Here is a 20,524-nt window from a genome sequence, read left to right on the forward strand (position 1 = left end):
GGCAGTAACCCTGGGGCCAGCGGCGCCGTGACCAGACGCCACCGACACTTAAAAACACCCAGCTCCGATCAGGTCGCCTGCCTGTAACCCGAGAGCCTTATTAGTGTTTATGTAGGCCCGCGTTGAAAGTGTTCTTAGCTCATTAGGCTTTCCCTGCTGCCCCGAGAGTTTCACAGAAAAGGCATTAAATGCTCGGAGTCACTCAGCCGAAAACCAAGAAGCAGTCACCGCGCCGTTCCTTAAAACAACAGGGCAGGAAGCCCGTCCATCGGAGTCTCACCAGGAACTCTTCGGTGCGCTGGTCTCATCTGAAGGAGGCCTTTCTTTCGTATTTAATATCAAATTTAAGGGAGATTAAACAGCTGCAGCCAGCACATGCTTCAAAAGCACACTAATAAAATCTCTAGTAATCCTCCAGGAAATTTAGTCTGATCAAAATAAAGTCAATGCTCAGTGTGGCGTAAGGCCAACTAATCTAGAAACACCTTTGTGTGTGTGCCCTAGTCTGAGCCAGGCTTTTATTTTTCTTCAAGGAAACTGCATAGCCCCTATCAGGCAGAGATTTGCCAAATTATATTTTATGAATAAGTACTAAGTACAGAAAATATAGCCATGTAATCTGTATGGCTGCAGTCAGTAGACAGAGAAACCTCACATAACATTACTTCTGTACCTACACCATATGGCCAAAAGTATGTGGACACCTGACATCCAACATCGCATCCAAAATTATGGATGTTAATATGGAGATGGTCCAGCTTTTGCTGCTATAACAACTTCTACTCTTCTGGGAAGGCGTAATACTAGATGTTGGAGCATTGCTGCAGGGATTTGCTTCCATTCAGTCAGAGGGGCATTAGTGAGGTCAGGTACTGATTAGGCAATTTGGCCTGGCTCGCAGTTGGCTTTCCAATTGATCCCAAAGGTGTTGGATGGGGTTGAAGTCAGGGCCCTGTGTAGGCCAGACAACCCATCTCGACCAAACCGTTTTTATATGGACCTCACTGTGTGCCCGGGTTCAATGTCATGCTGAAACGAGAAAGGGCCGTCCCTGAACTTCTGCCACAAAGTTGGAAGCACAGAATCTTCTAGAATGATCTAGATTTGCCTTTGCTGGAACTGAGGGGCCTTGTTCAAACCATGAAACACTGCCTCAGACCAAGGGGTGTCCAGAAACTTTTGATCATTCACATAGTGTCCATCATTCAGATTACTGTCCCATATACAACAGTCATCACTGCTATAGATACAGCACACTAATATTACTGCTAGATATCATTCACATTCACTGTAGATTACACTCATATACAACACTTCAGGCAACGTATGAGGCCCCAAAACAGGCACTGTACATAAATTGCCCAGTGCATCTCATTATGAATAGCAGGAAAATAATGAAATGTGCTTCTACTTTTCCTAACCTACAAATACAGTACATCATCTCAGTCTCAGCATGTGCTCAGACTACAGGTGAAGTATACCAACCAGCTCTCCTGTTACATCTTTCATGCCACTTCTCCATCTGGTCAGACAGCTTGCTCAGCCCTCACCTCAATTAAGGAGCACACCCCCAAATACTCCCCAGAGTAACCTGAGACAGGCTTCTTTCCATATGGGCTGCTTCCCTGACCCGAGCCTCTACGTCTGATCCTAAGAGTGGACTCTTAGGATCACTCTTCATATGCTGTGCTCTTTATACATAACAAAATATGGATCATAGAATTCTAGTGGTCCATGTTAAAGGCTACTCATCATGCTAATCAGTAATCATAAGTCACTGGCTTTTCCAATGATCTGTAATCATTTTTAAGAAAAAAAAAAGAGTATTGAATGCTGACATTCTAGAAATGAGATCACGTCTGTGCCTCTATAAAGCGAGGGTTCTGTAGGAGTGCTCAGAGCATTGGGCAACTCTAAAATGAGAATACGAGCTGACTAAGTGAGGTCATTACTCAGCCAGCATTGGGCAGATCAGGTAATCCGCTGGGTTTTGCCGTCAGGTAGAGATTTGGTAATGCTACACCCACCCACACAAACTCCAGCCTGCAGCGGTACTTACGAAATCTCAGGTCTTTATAGATGAGTGGTAGCTCCAAGTCTACAGCAAGAAAAGAGCTACTCTTTGAAGTGAACAGCTCAATAACCAAACATTTTCTTTCAGTCATCATATAAACTTGGGTCAGTTGTGCATGTCTGTTATGCGCACTATAAAGAAAATAACTATATAAGTAAATCTCCAAAGCATGAATTTTGCAAGGGCAGTTTGAGGTGGTGGCTCAGCAGTTAATGAGGTAATGCCAACCAGACCAGTCACCTGGGGAGACCCCATCACCCCTCTCTGCCCTCCCCTCCTCTGGGCCCCACACACACCCAGCAGCCTGGGTGGGGTCACAGGGTAAAGTGACTTCTACCCAAGGGGCTAATCAGCAAGAAGACCAGTGAAACAATCTGGCTTAGCTTACAAACTGATTGCAGCTGAATCTACCATGGCAATAGTACCGGGAACCTTGACAGATCCTTCTGTTTTCTGCCATCAATCTCTTCCCCCCATCCCATCTCTTCTCCCCTCTCTCTCTCTCTTTACTCTGGTTTTATTGTGTTTTTACTTATTTATTTTATTTATTGATTTTACCTTTGTCTTACTGGTGGTCTGTTTTCTGATGGTTTTATTGTTTAACATAGTTTTTATTGTGACTGCATTTGTTGCTTTTAAAATCTTTTTCGGCTTTTTTGTCCCTTTTTTAGTGCCTTTTAGAAACAATGCAATGGAATGAAAGTTACTGCTTCTTTATTTGTTTCTGCAATTATATTTTGTGTGATGTTCAAATAAATAGAACATACAAATCAAATCTCTCTCTCTCTCTCTCAAATTCTCTCTCTCTCTAAACTTCTCCTTATCTCAAACAGTCACTTCTCCTTTAAGTTAAATTCAATTCAGTACAAAATGTTGTACTGGCATGGCTTCACAAAGTATGGCCAAAGCTTTCCATATAAATTAGAAAAGCCATCCATAAAACCAGGGTAAAGAAATGATCTAATCACTTCAATTCGTTGTTCAGTCCAGTCCAGGGCAGAACCTCTTAATCTCTGTCATTTTTCTGGCAGAAAATGATGGAGCTAGACATTTTTTTCCAACTTGGACGAAAAAGTTTACATAAGCAGTGTCCAAGAGCAATTACGGAGCACCGATTCGTATCTCTCATCTCAAAGGCTGATAATGACTGGCTGAGGTTGCTCTGGTCGGAGAATCAAAACACTTCCAAAGACAAGGTCAGCTTTCCCCCCTTCAGACCACCCCACCCCCTCCTCCGCACACACATCCTCACAGACGAACCCAGGGTCCCTCCCCCTCCTGCCCTGGCTGCATCCTGACCGGTGACATCAAAACAGGGGCCGACATCAGCGTACGGCTCGGACATGCCGCCAGGCCCCGCACAGACACCTCCAGGGATGTGCTTTAGATTAGGAAGCCAGGAGGAGAACATATGTCGGGAGGAGACGGCGGGGCCCATTTTGGGGCTCGTGGCAAAGACAAAGATGATGACATGTGGATTGGTGTGAAATGGACTGCCTTCCCTCCTGGCCTGCTCTGACTTTGCTCTGTCAGCAGGTCTGGGGTTATTTATCATGCAGCAGTGAACAAGCGCAGCACGGATGAGGGTCTTGGACTAAGACAGTGGCACACTGCCTCACAGGTGAGTGTGTGCCGTCCATGCACCCCACACAAAAGAGCAAAGTCAGTGCAGAAACTATTCAGGATCCTGTAGCATCCCCCCACAAACCTCCCACCCAAACCTGAGCTCCAGTGCTTTTGAAGAGATAGAAATAGCCAATTAGGGGCCAGGTTTTTTTCTGTAATAGCTGACCTTAAATGATTTAAAGACGCAAATATCAGAATTCTGTTTAGCCTGTTTTCAAAATTAATTAACCACTCTTCGTTGTTCAAAAAAAAAAAAAAAAAACATTAATAATAACATTTGAAATTAATTGTTCACAGGGCCTACAGTGCATGAAGTACTGAAGGATAGTGTGCACCCACCTGCCAACTTTTTTGAAACATGTTACCTATTTAAAAAGGCCAAATATATCTTCTCAAACAAATATTCATAAAACTAAAAAAATGAATGAAAGAGATGCAGTAAATGAGACCTCAGAAAGAAATTACATCAGTATCAGCTGTATAAAAACATTAAGCACTGCCTTGAACACACCCATCCCAGCTCAGGGCAGCCCAGCAGCCATGATATACAATAACAGTAAATCATCTCATAAGCAAGCAGACTATGCCATCCCTCAACAGCCAAAAAATAATGGCTAGTTTCTTTTACTTTGCAGCAGCTAATGGATGGATCCTTTTGGATACCTCCTTCTTCTGGACTTACACTTGTGAGCATTTATCTTGAATGCATCTGTATGGTGATAGTAACACAGTACAACTCCATGAACATTTCATATACAGAGTGCTCCCACACACACACACACAGACAAAAATAAACTAAGCATATTAACACACTCCACGCAAACAGTTTCGTAACCGACAGCAGTGCTCCCAAGATCTAAAAAATGGCCTTCTTCCAGGATAGAACAAAGGACAAATATGTATGAGTAACTAGTCTCCAGCAACCTACACCCTAGCAGTACTGATGTGTGCTTTGCCTGATTGGTCTACAGAGTCCATCATTCTATAAGCACTAGTCAGGCTGTTACTCACATAGTATGTGGGGGCTCTGAAGGGCTCAGACATGACGTAGTGCTGGGCGGCCATGTTGATGTAGGCCGAGCGGAAGGACCTTATGTTTCTGTGACCCTGAACCACCTTGTACAGCTCCAAACACATGAGACCTGCCACCGCCGCCGTTGTTGTAGCGATGGCTGGGATGATCCTGCCGGCAATCAGCTTGCTCTGGGGAGGGGAAAGGGTGAGGACGGAGGAGAGGAGAGAGTGGGTGAAGAGGTGGGGAGAGGAAGGTAGAGGATAGGAGGTGTGAGGGTTTGGGAGGAAGCCAAAGATATGTGACGACAAATTGAAAAGATGACAAGTTGAAAAGACAGGAGAAGAAAGAAGAGGAGGTACCAGAAAAGGAGAACAGTGGAAAGTCAGTAGCTTCGCAGAAAGATGAATCACATTGTTCTCACATTTCTGAAACCATGTCACAAGCCATCTGCCTGAAAGGTACTATGTGAATCCAACCAACCAGACAATTCATGGGTTGGATTTAAACATATATTTCAGCATTGCAGTCACAAAAATATGGCAAACATAGTTTTATCATTTTGGTTTGATTTAATCTACCTAAAGGCTGAATACTGGCTTGCAGTGGTTCCATTGGATTGGGAGGGACCTGCACACCTCATGCACATATGCACACATACACATGCACAAACACATGAGTGCACACACACACACACATACACACCCCTTCCCTAAATCATTCCCCCCTTAAGTTCGGCCTGCATGTTCAGCCCTTTTCTGTACCTTCAACAATCTCCCTGAAACACACACCTAACCATCCTGGAGCCAATCATATGGAGATGCTCTCTACTCCCTATTTTTTCTAGAACCTAAGGGTGGGCAAATCTCTATAAGTCCTCTGACTCCCCCCCCCCCCATCATCACATCTCCACATCAACAAGTAGCTGCATGATAGCTTATTCTCCCTCCAAGGCACTCCCTGCAGTCTCCTCCCCCTCACCTGCCTGCCTGCTCTACACAAGGCTCAAGTAACAAGCCTACACAACAGCTAAAGTACTGTGATTAGTTCAGCTTTTACACAAAGGTCAGGTCCCTGGAAGGCAGGTGTTTGCAGGTTTAAAAACACAGCCTGAGGACGAAGGAGGGGGCAGCTAGCAGAAGACTTTATAGAGTGAGAGGTACCAGGCTTTTTAGGCGACACTTTCAGCAACGCTCCTTTCCTCTTGATTGACACAAGCTCAAATGTTTATTCAAGATCTCCTTTTGCTGCAGGCTACAAAACTGAGCTGTATCGTCTCCGTGCAAGAGCAAGCTCTGACAGAACATTTTATAGGCACACACACACACAGTGGCACACAGAGATTTCAGATGGGTACAACCATTCTGTCGCACGCAAGCCTACAACGATGCCACCTGAGTGAGGATTCCCACCTTGTGCCAGTCAGCAGGGGGGATATCATAGTTCTCAGCCCTCAGGTTCGACGCTGCAACAATGAAGTCCATGTGGAAATTGGTGTCATCATCCTGCAGGGACAGTTCAAAAGTATAGACAGATATGTATTGTTTAAGTTAGCACTAATACTTTTGCTCTCCCCTACATAATCACACAACACATCGACTGATGAAAGGACTCCTTTATAGATTCCTACTGTACAGTGCTGTAGTGGTAACTGTATCATCTCAAGGAGGCCATTTTGTTAAAGACTGAACAGGTCATCCAGACAGGCCATAAACCTTGTATGGCAGGAATCCTTTTTTAAAAATTTCATTCATTGTTAAACGGTAATACCTTTAACAAGAACCTGTCCAAGTCCAAGGTTTTAAGGAATGATTAAGAGTTCAAAAGCTAAACGAGAAGGGACCATTGTGGTTTTGTCACTTTAATTTTGATAACGCATGAACTGTTCACGCACCACCATTGTTTCCAAAAATCTAATTTCCTTCTCTAAATGACATAATGTATGAGGTCACGCCTCAGACATGCGGCACAACAAAGACGGCGGGGGTGACTGCTGGCGTATGGTGGCCGGCGGACATGTCAGGTGACCCACGTGGGCAACCTGACTCTGCTTAAATCCCTCTGGACACAGGTAGGGTGGGGGGGGGGGGGCTGACTCACATCCCAGGGGACACCTGAGGAGGCAGCTTCTGACTTCACCATCACCCCCCACCCCCCCCAAAAAAAAAAAAATAACCCCACAACTCATCCACTACTTAACTGCCTTTTATTCATTCTTAGATAGAGAGAGACAGAGAGTGACAGAGGGGCAGGGGTAGGAGACTGCTATAGCAAGGCCACTATTCAAAGTGCTGGGGGGCACGCCACTTCAAAGAGCTGGAGCTGCAGGAGGACCACATAACTAGGTAAGGACAGTGAACACAGGAATGGCTCATTGAAGAAGGCCCTTGTGCATTTCAAAGTCTCTCCTGGGGCTTGAAGCACTTTTTACAATGAGCTTACTATAGACGTTTTTAAAAAGGGAGCACAGCATGGTGACGCCAACATGCGAGGGCTTAAAATGCGTGACACAGTGCATCTCTGTGCCCTAACGGAAGTACTGCCGCTGGTGAGGCCCCACGCAGCCAGGGGTCACTAGACCGCTCAAGTGTCACCCTGGACGCATGCGGAGCGACCGCGCCGTCACCTTCTCAAATTCAGCCGGATGCATCCTGAAGGAGTTCTTCTGTTCTGGGCGTGAAGAAAGCCTCCCTTTCAGACACTCCAGCAAGTCCTCGTCTGGGGGCAGGTATAAGGACAGACAGGCAGACAGACAGAGAGAATGGTCACCATCGCAGGCTGTGGAGCTGTGGAACACCACTGTGCCACCATTTCAAGCTGGAAGCCAGTGAGTCAGGCCATAGAGAGGCCTTCTGAGTGTCGTGCTGCATCTCTCCTCACCCACATCTCCCTTGTCATTTTCCATTTCCTGGTCAGTGGTATGGATCTTCACTCCGGATCTTGGCGTGAAGTTGGGAATCTGGACTTGCTGCAGGGCCTTCCCTATAGCTGTGTGATCTCGCGTACCCTCAATCCCGTAGATCTGAGCGTAGAGGTTAGCCGCTGCTACGATGTAGTCCATATGGGTGGTCTGTGCGACCAGGAAACACAGCACAAACAGTGAATTACCCTCTACCTCGCAACAGTCAAAACCAGACCCAGAGTAATATAAACAATTACATTACATGAAGTGAACCCAAACAGAGCACCCATCCTTAGACTCTTTAGGCACCATGTTAGGTATACAACTGTCAGTTTCATGGAGGGAATATGAATGCCTACTTCCAGATCTGACCAGGTGTGTTTTTGCGTAAAGACAACATAACCAAATTATATTCAATACAAAAAATATTGCTGCTCCTATTATGGGCATGATGATTGTGCCAGAGAGATGGGCAAGAAGTAAATGAAAATCAGATCATACAACCCTGGAACAGTGCTACTTTTGAGGACGGTCTTTATTCTTGAAAAGCTTGATTGTTTTCCCTTTGATTTAAGCAATAAATCATGCATAGCAAAACACCAGGCACATTCCTGGGTATGAGCAGTCCTTCTGAGGTGGAATGTAAAATAAAAGCCTAAACTTATAGCAAATATTTGAGGTTTTTGGTTTGTGCCTTGCAATTTATCAACAAGTAGCGATTTCTATTCAGCCATGTAAAAAACTTAATGTGCTGTACTTCACAGCTGGCCACACTGACTGGCACCATTGTCTTATTGGAGGGAACACTTGAACATTACCAGAGTAAGCCTCAATGATGGGTGGGGGTGGGGGTAGGGTTGGGATGGAAGTAAACCATTAATATGTTTTTAAAAATGATACAGCTTAATAAGCTTAATTCATCTTATTCGCTGACAGCATGCATGCCAGCATGCTCATGTGTAAACATAACTGAGTGGCAGGACAAAGCAAACAAACGTATTATAATGTTGTGGTACTGTGGGCCAACCTGTCAAATTCCTATAAATGTAGTTCCTGCCATTTCTTTGCCATCTCACATGACACAGACAGGCTCAGACTTGGAGTAGGTCAGCGTGCCAAAGGCAGCACAGAGAAGAGTAGGGTGGGGCACTGCAGCTGCAGGACAATCCATACCGTCTTTCACATTCAAAAAACTCACCTTCCCTCATTCAGGAGCGTTTAGGGTTAAAAGGTCCTTTTGTTTGGGTGGGGAGGGCGTTAGATTTTATCCACCTCATTCTTTTACAGCAGGTAAGATGTTCCCATGCTGATGGGAATGCTTCAGTATACCAGGACAGCGGAGGGAGCAGTTAACAGCTGAGCTGAGATAATTGCATTTTGATCTTTGTTGGTGATTGTTCTTGGGATAAGGCAATGTTATAAACTGATGTATGGCTGTAATCACATTATACTCACATTGTTGGGGTCAAATGTCAAAGGATGGGGACATCTCTTTTGGCCTGACCAGAAGGGCAAGCCAGAGCTTGTCATCTAAAAGGATAGAGAGAGAGAGAGAGAGAGAGAGAGAGAGAGAGAGAGAGAGAGAGAGAGAGAGAGAGAGAGAGAGAGAGAGAGATAACACCGATACTTCTTAATTCTGTGTTACGCAAAATGTATTGCCAGGAATCAGGTATCCATTAAGATTATTTCCCCAAAAATGAATTCCCCATTCTGAGGCATGACTACTCAGCCAGTACCCAAACATATCTAATGCGCTCGATAAAAATAAGAAAACTCAGGCACACTTGAAAACACTGAAGTCCGTGGTGCATTTCTGCACAAACTGCCCTCAAAAAGGCACAAGGCTAATGCATTTCATGGAGCTGATAGCTGGTGAAAGACACTGGAGAAAAGGCCACCCAGGGGTTCTAACATTCCCCCAACACGCTAACATATTCACCTCACATCACAACCTCAGTTGTCAGTCTATTTAAAAATATGTATTAATACAAAATATTATTATTTTTTATTTTAAGTCTGATGCCCAACATTATGATATAACTCAAAAAGGGTGTGTACATGAGAACTGAACCAACAAATTGAACGAAAAAGGTACATAGATAAGACCTATTTCAGACAGTGTTTTCAATGCATTGGCTATATTTATGTACATTTGATGCCACTGTGAAACTTCCCCAGAAACTGATTCAGATGGCTGTCCTAAATCAGGCAGTGGGGGAGGACAAAAAAACTTTTCCGAGAGGGAACACAGCCAACAAGCAGGAGTGATACACAAGCACGAGCCTGTACTTTTTTCTTTGTGATGCAGAGCGTGTGTTCTTTGGAACAATTTTAACAACTACGCACGGTTCTGCTTTGTACAGCTGTAAGATTTCAAGCAGAATACAGGAACAGACATGCACATTATGCTAATTTTATGGCACCTTTCCTGTATCATTATCTTATTGTGCTTTCCTATCAGACTTGCATTTTTAAATAAAGCACATTTTCTGTTCATTTTGCATTTCATTACTACAATATCCAGGAAAGAGTTCATGTTTGTCTTCAGCATTTTCTATGGACAGGAATGCAAGGCATATCAGTTTTTTCCTTTTATTCCTAATATGATGAATAAGGCTTACAGTAATGTTAATGGAATGCCATTTTGGTCAGGGGTGGCTTTGTCTTGGCCTACATTATACACTGGAGCTTTACTGCACAATCTGAACCTGATCGTCTGGTCAAAGCAGGCCAAGCCCATTTTCATATTCATATCAGGGATACTGTTAACAGCTGTGTATTTTCAGACAAAATACACACATAATATGTTGCATATACTCTAAATATATACATTGCAATTCATTTTGATTACTTATTGGACCATGCACAGATAAGAATAAATAAATGAACCAAAATTCCAACAAGTAATTCCAAGAAATTTTCCAGACAAACTGCAGAACTACTCAACTTGGTGTTCAGATAAAAGGTTACATTCCAGATTGCTGGGTGTGTTATTTAGCCAGTTAGAAAATATTGGAATGTAGGAAGCTCTACTTCAGAACTAATTTTCTTTTTTTGCATTGTTCCAGGAAAAAGCTATTTAGAAAAATTGAGTAACAAAGGGTGTAAAGTCTCTGTGCAACTTTGCTTCAATTATGATGCTTGTTTGCCAATAGAACAAGACATCACAAGATACTTGTACGGTATACTCAGAATATTGATGCCTCAGTGTCTTTCAAAACAGGGTGCCTTCACCAGGCCATGAAAAAAATTAACTGTGCACCGACATAGACAATGGTGCAACCTGGTGGCCATAAACAGAACAGCTTCCTTGGAAATTACCCTATAACCCTAACCCTTGTAGAGTATTTATTCCTTTATGTCTTACTGGGCACATTAATGACTATGTATACAGAGAAAAGTATACTCCATAAATGTCAGTGCACTGCCACCAGGAAACTTCTGAGCGATGTATATAGTTGAGCAACTTGCTTTTAATTCACTGATATATCCTATTCTCTGATGTGTCCTATTAAAACCATGCTTGTGTCGACAGTGTTCATGGATTCCACAGAATAGCATTCTTAAAAAAAGCATGTTAAAAAAATATCACCCAGAGAGGGATTGCTTCAGTTGGGCCATTGCTACACAGAAACCTTTCAGGGCAACTGAGCACCTGAAATCTGCCTGCATGACATACAGGTATCACAGAGTTAAAAGAAGTTCCAACAGGCTGTATGTTCTTTAGATGATGCATGTTCTCGCATGAGCACCCTCCTGAGCTGAGGCAGTAATGTTGCAGTAGTGGGACTGACCTAAGATTCCACCTGGGCATTTTTATAGAATAACAGAAAACATTGATCAAAGATTTTCAGCATTACCTGGTCACTGGGGAAGCAGTGCAGGAGCTGCCGGATGTCGTTGTTGTAGAGGGTCTCCCATTTACGACGGGCCCACCCCACGCAGTCCTCCCAGCCCCCTGGACGCTGATCCTCAATGCTTTGGCACAGCCCTTGCAGGATCTCCAGAGCCTCTGCCTCCCCCCTTTCCAGGGTGCGCTGCAGGAAGCCGTCATCACTGAGGGAGAGAGGGGGAGAGTAACGGCCAGCCTGAACCATATGGCGGTGGACACAGAGTTAGCACACATTTAGCGCTTTAGCGATGCTGCATATACATTCACTGGTCTAAGAATGTTGATAACCGGGTCTGACACTATGGGTCATGTAACACATGTGGATGCACTAGCATTCTCATTTGTAATGTAATTTAATGTAAGACAGATGTGTGATCGTCAGGCTGCTGCAGTGGCTATGCTGCCTTCTCCAAGCACATCTGGAAAACCCACGTTTTTAGGAGGTCACTTCACTGTTGTCATGGTGCCTTTCTATTCTCCCCTCAACCCTGAGCTTCAACACAGGCTTTGAGATAGGAAGACAAGACACAGAGCTGGCAACTGTCCCATCAATGTTTTAACAGAGCAGAGATGGTCAGAACTAATCACTAGCAGTACAATCATGTGTTGACTGGACCATGTGCATATAAAACATTACCCAAAAACCATGACTTTGAAACAGAGACAAACAAAAGCACCTCGCTCTTGTCCCAATACTAATAAGCTCATTGGACACAAGAATGCAGGAAGCGGCTATTCTTTTAAACTGAGCTCCCCATTAGAACAAAACAACAATGAGTTAGGATGCCGTTATGGGCGTGTGTCTCTACAGCACAGTGAGATGTGCCCTTTTCTCCTCTCATGTCCGGGCCAAGCGGGGAATTAATAAAACCACGGTGCCTGCTGTTTAATCGCCAGCCATCCCGCCGGAGGTGAGGGGTCAGAGAATCCCAGCAGAGGTCTCCGAGCATCTGAAGACGTGCAGGAAGCGGGCATCGCTGCAGAGGCTACAGTGCGGAGCCCCTGGACAGTCTCATACGCTCATCCAGATCCTGAGCATGCTCAGAGACCGCTCTGTAAACACTCAGGCTCTATTTTAAAGTGGTTGGAAAAGAGGGGGGAGGGCAAAGCTAAAGTACGAGCAGACATTTAGACTCGAAGGCTTAAACAGGAAGTGAGGTTGTGGCTCGGGTCACGGGTTAGCTACTCTTCTCAGGGTCCCCCTAAGCCCCCCTGATGAGACGAATGATAGACCCCCTCTTCATATGAAGCAGATTTGGGCAGCCTTTCGAACACAGAGATGTTTCTCACTGCCATTACTCTTTCTGTCTAAAGGTGTACTGGGGGAGTTGGGGCAGGGGCTTCAGGAAAATCAAAGGGGTTGGGATCGAAATGTGAACTCTGCACATGGGGACGAGGGGTGAAGGTTGACACGGTGGCCATCACAGCAAGCGCCTCTGTCCTCCGAGAGAACGACAGCCAACTTCAGACGCTCCACTCCAGAATCAAGTGCACGCAATGACAGCAACGGAATCTTGGGTCAAACAGACAGCCATCCACTTTCAGGGCATTGAAGACTAAGGGCTTCTCTTCTCTGGGGAAGCATAAATGAGAAGCCGTGGATGACGTGAGTCACGCCTGTGAACTAAAGTCTCCTCTGAGTGTTGAATGTCCATTGCATGAAGGCATGAAAGTTGCTGCATGAATCCAGCCCATCAGAACTCCAGCTCATCACATCAGTACCGTATTACATTTAAAAACTGAGACTGTGAGGTGTGATCCAGTGGACATGGGTGGAATTTTAGGCACGGCACAGCTAAGGGTTAAATGCAGGTAAAAGATAATTCAGGAGAGCGGGGCATAAAATATTGGGTAGAGACATTGGGCCGAGCTGTTAGAACCTGCACACGCGTCCCCTCCTCAGGGGAGACTCTATAGCCTTCAGAGGCGTATGTTGAATAGATACGCCCTGATCCCATCTCTGAGCTATCCAGTTATCTCTCTCCCCGGGGGCTCTCCTGTCTTTTTCAAGGGCTTATATTTAATCTCAGGAAGATATATTACGCCTATGAAAACAATTACATTCCATAAATCAAACCTGCTTCACTTTGGAACTATATATAGGCACAGTTCTGCCCAGTCAGCCTGTGATGGAGGAGGAAAAAGGGCTTGAGGAGTCCTTTTCTGCATGGTGGGGATATAGTAGCTGAGTTACCATGGAAACAACTCAGACGTGGTCATCGCCAGGTGAGAGGCTTTGCCAAGGGCAGTATGATACACTCATGGTGTATCACAACAGACAATACACATCACAACAGCAGTATCACAATATAAAATTAGATTTAAAATTGTAAATGTCTTTTTTTTCCACAGGTACTGTACTCTGTGGAAGGTCATGGAGAGTTTTTTAATTAAAAACATTCACACAAAGTTGGTCCTGTGGCTGTTTTCCTCTTCACTTTTGTGGCAGCTCATGATGCTAATGAGTGAGAAGCTCTGAGGCCCACATGAAGGAGAGGCTCCCAGTGGGGGACAGTATTTACCCAGAAGCTCCCCCTCCTAGCCTCAGGTAGCTGAGTAAGTGCCAGATGTCTATTTTACCTAAGTCAATTAGCAACTATATTTTACCATCTTCCTTCTGTCGGGCTAACTGCTTAATTCCATTAGCATAAGATACTAGACAAAGAGAAATGAGAGCAGGAGGAGCAAAGGGTTAAGGATCATAGGTCTGGCTCTGTTGTTTCCTTAACTGGTGGATGCCATTTTTTCTTTCATTCTATGTCACTATGGATTACAGGGCTCTGCTAAAACAGGGTGGCAGTGCAGTATAATGGGTAAGAAACAGGGCTAGAACACTGCCACTACCCTTGAGCAAGGTACTTAACCTGCACTGGTTCACTATATACTCAGCTGTATAAATGGATGCAATGTAAATGCTGTGATATTGTTGTGTAAGTTGCACTGGATATGAGACTCTGCTAAAAATGGCTACAATAATGTAACAAATGAAAGTAATGTAATTTAATTTAATTAAGTGGTAGGGTGGTAGGGTGAAGGTAGTAGGGTGCAGGGCTGTATGAGGGTGGTAGGGTGAGGGTGGTAGGGTGCAGGGCTGCATGAGGGCAGTAGGGTGCAGGGTTTATGAGGGCGGTAGGGTGAGTGTGGTAGGGTGCAGGACCCATATGCAGAAGACACTTACTCCAGGTACTGGTTTACATTTTCAGCTTGCTGCTTGAAGAGTCCCTCAAACTGGTCTCTGGCCCACTGAAAAGACAGATGATTACATCAGCATGTGGAACCACATCCTTGAGCTCTCTCTGAACTTCCTGGCCATTCTCATTTTCCACCTCCACATCCTAAAGCACTGCTTCCTTCATTAACTCAGAGAAAGGGGCGAGCACGAACACAATAAGAAAAACTTGGTTCAGTGTGAAAATGCTGTTGAACGATTTAACAATGTCGTACTGGTTTATCAATATTGAACCTTGAAATTGGTCCAGCTGGCTCAGCTATTGGGAGTGAAGTCTACTCTGGAGAGGCTACCTACTACCTACTGCCTAGAGTCACTGTGAAAACTGCTATTAAAACAGTTTAGCAATATTCTCTAGATTTCTTTACATATTTTCACAGTAAAATATCTAAGCCACCTTAGATATTTTACTGTTTTTTAAAATATGTAAAAAATATACATAAGATAAAAATAGCAATGGGGACCTGCAAAGCAATGAAAGGTAGTTAAACTGTTCATTGCAAAACAAGGAAATAAGCTGGTTGGCAGTAGTCATGTGATATGCTGCTCTGATGAGGTGTGAACTGTGTCTGGTAAGAGTTGTGAATGCCACGCCGATTCTTATGCAATTACACCCTGAGTGTCCACACTTAGTCATGGGCATCTGGCTGAAAAGCGATTAGGTTCAATCTAATACCTAAAGAAACATAAAAAGATTCTTCGCAAAACTAAAAAAAAAATAATAATAATAAAAAAATTTAAAAAACAGCTGACATTCAGTTTGACTGTTTTCCAAGAGTCTGGTCATCTCCTGAGAGAAACCCTGAGCAGGCACTTCAAAAGCGCTCCAACATTCCAGAAGCACCAATAGTTATGAAAACCCTGAATGAGAGATTGTGAAGGCCGTTTCTCTTTCCACTGAGTGAACCTGGAGAGAGAGGTATCTGGAAGGCTGTGCCTTTCTCAGAAGGAGTGCAGTCTCACTGTAGCCCTGCTATTAACAGATACCACCTGTGCCACAGCTGGCCCCCATTTCCTGCCTGCGCGACAGGACCCCCCAGCCCACAGCGCCCCGCGGGCGTCTGGGAAAGATCAGGCGCCCTGGGACACAGAACAGCACACTGACCAGCCACACTCCTTGGTGCGGACAGATGCACGGACATGTACAACATGGGACAAACTGCTGCTGAATGTCACAGATACACACAGCCAGAGTCACATGACATTATAGACAGACAGACAGACACATACAACACAAATAGAGATGGATCTCAAAGGTTCCCATGTCCCCAGAAGTGAGTTGTAAGTCTGTGTCTGTATAATAGATTAATGATTAGTAATACACACTGATAAAATTACATTTGCTTGCGTATGTGCACATTTATGAGTGTGAGCATGTTTATGTATGTGAGTGTGTATTCATGTGTATATGAGTGCGACAGTGTGTATGCATGTGAGTATGAATCAGCAGAGAGGACAGTACATCACTATATAATTCAGACCTGCAGTGTGTGCTCAATGCGGTAGGGAAAGTTCTTCAGGGTACAGAGTGGAATCTCTTTCTCAGACCCCGACTTGGCCGGCCCGTACGATTCTGTCAGGAAGGGTACGACAACCAGTGTGTGGCCCTTGCTTCCTAGTGTGCCACCTTCCAGCATAGGCTTCTGATGCATGACACACCGTCCGTCCAGATAGACTCCTGAGGGACACACCGACATAGCACTGTCACTGTCAAAGCTATTAAGGCAGAGGTGTCCAATTTTACCAAAAAAGGGCTGGCACTAAGACACCTGATTCAACGTATCCAGGTCTTGATTGAAGACCATGATTAGTATAATAGTTAAATCAAGTGTTATAGTGCTGGAATGAAGCAAAAACACAAACCCACACCGGACCTTTTTGGCTACATTTGGATGCTGTTGTTTCATCATTCCTGAAATCCTTACATGAGAGGGTGAGCTGTTACAAATTTATAGTTATGTGAAAAACTGAGAAATTTTTAGGTCAAAATGCTTTGTGACACATTATACAGAAATAATGTATATGGATCATGTCACATGGAAAACCAGACTCATCTGAGGAGCATTCATTGGTATCAGCTTATGTGAATTCTTAGCACATGGCTAATTCACCAGAACCTCCCATAAAGCAACATTTATATCAAGCATCACTTGCCTGACATGCCAATATCTGGCATAGAAAATATTTCAAATAATTTTTCCTTGTGGGCACATTAAATGAACTAAAATGTTGACGTATTTTCTGATTGTCCAGTTGAACCTTGGGTATTCCACAATACCCGCTGGGCTGCCACATACAGTATCTCCATAATCGGTTACATAACGGGCAGAGCGGGGGACAGCAGACAGAGAACGAGGCCCGTCGCAGCGGTGCCACAGAGGATAGCACAGGGGGTCAGAGTGGACCGGTACTGACTCGCTTCCACATTATCCAGGGCCGCCGCCACTCCGTCCAGATCGGAGAAGAACTGGTGCCCGTAGACCACCTCGCTGCCTGGGTCCACTCGGTTCTGGTGCGCCGTGATCTGCATGGAGGGGTTAATGCCCACGGTCGCCCTCGCGGCCACCTCCGATTTCAGCATCTGGGCGAAGGAAGAGAGGCCATGAGGAGTGAGAAAAAGGAAACAGGAAATGGGGAGGAGTGGAGGAAGAGAAAGAGAGCACAGAAAAGCGAGGATGACAGAAGGTAAACAAAGATATAGTAAAAAGGATTGGGAGAATCGAGAGAAAATTAGAACACAAGAGCAGAGAGTGAAGGGAGGGACTAAACAGAACAGAGACTAAATGAGAGTGAAAGATGGTGGGGGGAGACTGAGACAAAAAGGGGGGGGGAGACCAAGACAGAAAGAGAGAGGGGTAGAAGAGAAAGGGCAGACAAGGCAGTCCAAATGCAAATATTTATTCAGCAGCACAGGAAGTCAGTGAACACATTTACCAGCTGGTTATTGGTGATAATGTAATAAAGACCATATACTGAGGAGCAAAGTTTTCCATGACCTTATAAATGCATTCTTGGACAAATTTAGCTGTTATATCAACGGGAGTGCTTCTATTAAATTTTTTATTTTTTGCTTTTGGTTTTCTCACAGTAGCCCTGAAACTGAATCCCATTAAAGTGTGTCAAAGTCAAAGTGTTTTTATTTGTCAAGTGCACAGTATAACACAGGTTATTCTGAGCAAAGAAATTCTTGTGACATGGCAGGCAGCAACTACGTAGAAGCAAGAGCAAAATATCGAAAATATCTAAAATATATCAAAGAAATATCACACATAATAAAAATACAAAGTGGAATATTGGGCAGTGGCTGTGTGGAGGCCTGTGCATGTAATGGCCATACAGCAGGGAATGGATGGAATGAAAGTCAGAGAGCTAGAAGAAAGGCATCCGAGTCATAAATTCATCAGGGTTGCTACTTTCCAAACAGGACACACATGGCCAGCAGACACGGCCATAAATGGCAGACCTCCATCGCTCAGGTAAGTCAGGGGTCAGTGTCCAGTAGTAACAGTGCACACAAAGGCAATAACAGCCAACTCTTGCAATGTGAGACACCAGGAAAATTAACCTCAGTCCATTATCAGTGACCTCTGACCCCTCCACTTAGGCAGGTCAAGCAAGCGATAGAGGAATAAGAGAAGTGCAATGCAATGATCCCTGTCATGAGGGAGTCTCAACAATAATCCCCAGCAAAAGAACCACAATGTAAGGCTAGCATAGGGTTATCATTTGTGACACTGTATCCCCAGTGATTGACACAGCAGAAGAATTTTTTTGTTTTGTTTTCTTACTCCAATGTCTTGGGGCCTGAATAGAAACTGTCTATTCAGATTTGACCGCTCAATGGAATCCATGTCCGTGACAGTGATGTGCCCGCCCTCTCCAGCACCCAGACCAATCAGTGCAAAGTTCTTCAGCAGTTCGCAGCCAATGGCACCTGCCCCTACCTAAACAAAGGTCACAATGAGAAATGACAGGGGTTAATTTGTAAATTCAGTCAATCGTAACAACCATGCAGTAGCAGCTACAAAAATTGAAAACGGAAACTGGTGTCAATAATCACATAATAATCACATCGCACAGGACACACAGCAATATTATGAGAATATCTAAATGCTGAGATGACCAAAAGAATAGAATAATTAGAAGCATTATTAAACTTTATGACTCTCAACAGTAGACTAATTAAAGTATTTTTCATGCAATGTTGATATGTCACATTCACACTTTTAATCAAAAAGGTAATTCAACACTCAAAAATAGCAACACTTTGTACCAATAAATAAGTTAATAGATTTTCATGAACTTAAAGGAATTTCGAGCAGATTTGACAAACATCAAATCTTTTAACACTAATTGAACTAAAGATGATAAAAGATGTTAGGAGTGTGTTTACACTGTTGAATTCATGGACACATTTAGCTGTTATATAGCTAAATATAAGAATGGAGGAAATTCAGTGAGAGCTTAGTAGTGCTGGCTGCTCATTATATGCCCTGGATCAAGCGTCAACAGGAAATACCACCTGAATCTGAACCATTTCCTGTATGTGTCATTATCAAAACTAGCTGTCAGCAGTGGAAAACTGAGACATCGCACTGGTGTTCTGCCACGGATTACGGTTCATTGTAATGCAGACAGCATCCTCTGCTGGTGACATTGTAGGCATACACTCACCAGGAAGTACTTCTGCATGGCCAGTTTCTCCTGGAAGGCTTTTCCAAACACTGCTATCTGTCCATCGTACCGGCTGTCTCTCTGCATATAAGGGTGAGATTAATTCTGCAGAGTAAATTATTCAGAAAAACTAACAATGCACCGTATACCGTTAAACAGGTTTCACTCAATCTAAATTCCTAAATGCTTGATTAACTTGCAATACAGTTATAACCAATCATAGCTGAGCATCACTGCTCACCACCGATCCTGGAACTGGTCAGGACATATCGAGCGGAAAATGTATTTGCTTATGGACAGGTATGACGCTAGGTTCTCAGGCACTCACAGGTTCACAGGCCTCTTCAGTTAGGACCTGTGCTTGTTCGTCCTCTTCAGGCAGGCACTCCAGAGCATCGAAGTACAGCCACTGCTGCAGAGGAGTGAACTTCCTACTGCAGGCCTGGAGAGAAAATTGGCAGGAAGCGTATTTTTAAAAAATACGTTTTGGTATCCCTGTGATTAGTGCAGCCTTTATAACATTACATTTATTTTAATGTTATTAAATGTATTAAACATTACATTTAACATCTATTATAACAGCACTGCGGCCATGATAACAGCACTAAGCCTTCTCCTTGAATGTTTGATAAGCTTGGAAAACACATTTTTTCATCCCTCTTTTGATACCATACATGTTGATGGTGTACATGGCCAAAAAGTAGCATTTTGGTTTCATCTGTCCATAGTTCCTGGTTACAGTCATAATTACAGTGATTTTTGGAAAATCTAGATGGTTGCATTAATTAGGTGCTTTAAGCAATGGCTTATTCATGCAACCTTTCCAAAGAGGGGCCATTTTATGGTTCATTTTGAGACTTGAACTAAACTCTGAAGTTCTTTAACTGTGATTGTTTGGTTATTATTTGTCTCTGTAATTATCTTCCTCACTGTACGTGGGGACAAGATGCACTTGCGTCCTCTTCCTGGCAAGTTTATAACTGATCCAGATGTTTTAAACTTTTCAATTATTGACCAAATAGTGCCTAGTAGTATGTTTAACCATTTTCTCTTCATCTGTGCTACTCATTGGACACAACCTTTTCCATTTTCATTAAGGGTGCCAATGATTCTGG

The 20,524-nt window shown here is 43.9% G+C and overlaps 1 protein-coding gene across 2 annotated transcripts in view; it reads right to left on the reverse strand.

The window, feature by feature from the left end:
- The window catches only part of uba7 (ubiquitin-like modifier activating enzyme 7), a 62,091-nt gene that overhangs the window by 34,641 nt on the left and 6,926 nt on the right, over positions 1-20,524 (reverse strand). For both annotated transcript variants that reach the window (XM_035383492.1, XM_035383491.1), the window contains exons 11-22: positions 19,738-19,851; positions 19,410-19,490; positions 18,524-18,679; positions 17,151-17,316; positions 16,217-16,413; positions 14,685-14,749; positions 11,475-11,670; positions 9,070-9,144; positions 7,593-7,782; positions 7,339-7,430; positions 6,125-6,217; positions 4,712-4,903 (exon numbers count right to left, since the gene is read on the reverse strand). In XM_035383492.1, coding sequence (XP_035239383.1) covers positions 4,712-4,903; positions 6,125-6,217; positions 7,339-7,430; positions 7,593-7,782; positions 9,070-9,144; positions 11,475-11,670; positions 14,685-14,749; positions 16,217-16,413; positions 17,151-17,316; positions 18,524-18,679; positions 19,410-19,490; positions 19,738-19,851 — 1,617 coding nt within the window. The remainder of the gene's footprint in view (positions 1-4,711; positions 4,904-6,124; positions 6,218-7,338; positions 7,431-7,592; positions 7,783-9,069; positions 9,145-11,474; positions 11,671-14,684; positions 14,750-16,216; positions 16,414-17,150; positions 17,317-18,523; positions 18,680-19,409; positions 19,491-19,737; positions 19,852-20,524) is intronic.

The sequence above is a fragment of the Anguilla anguilla genome, chromosome 11 (genome assembly GCF_013347855.1).
Source record: "Anguilla anguilla isolate fAngAng1 chromosome 11, fAngAng1.pri, whole genome shotgun sequence".
Classification (NCBI taxonomy): domain Eukaryota; kingdom Metazoa; phylum Chordata; class Actinopteri; order Anguilliformes; family Anguillidae; genus Anguilla; species Anguilla anguilla.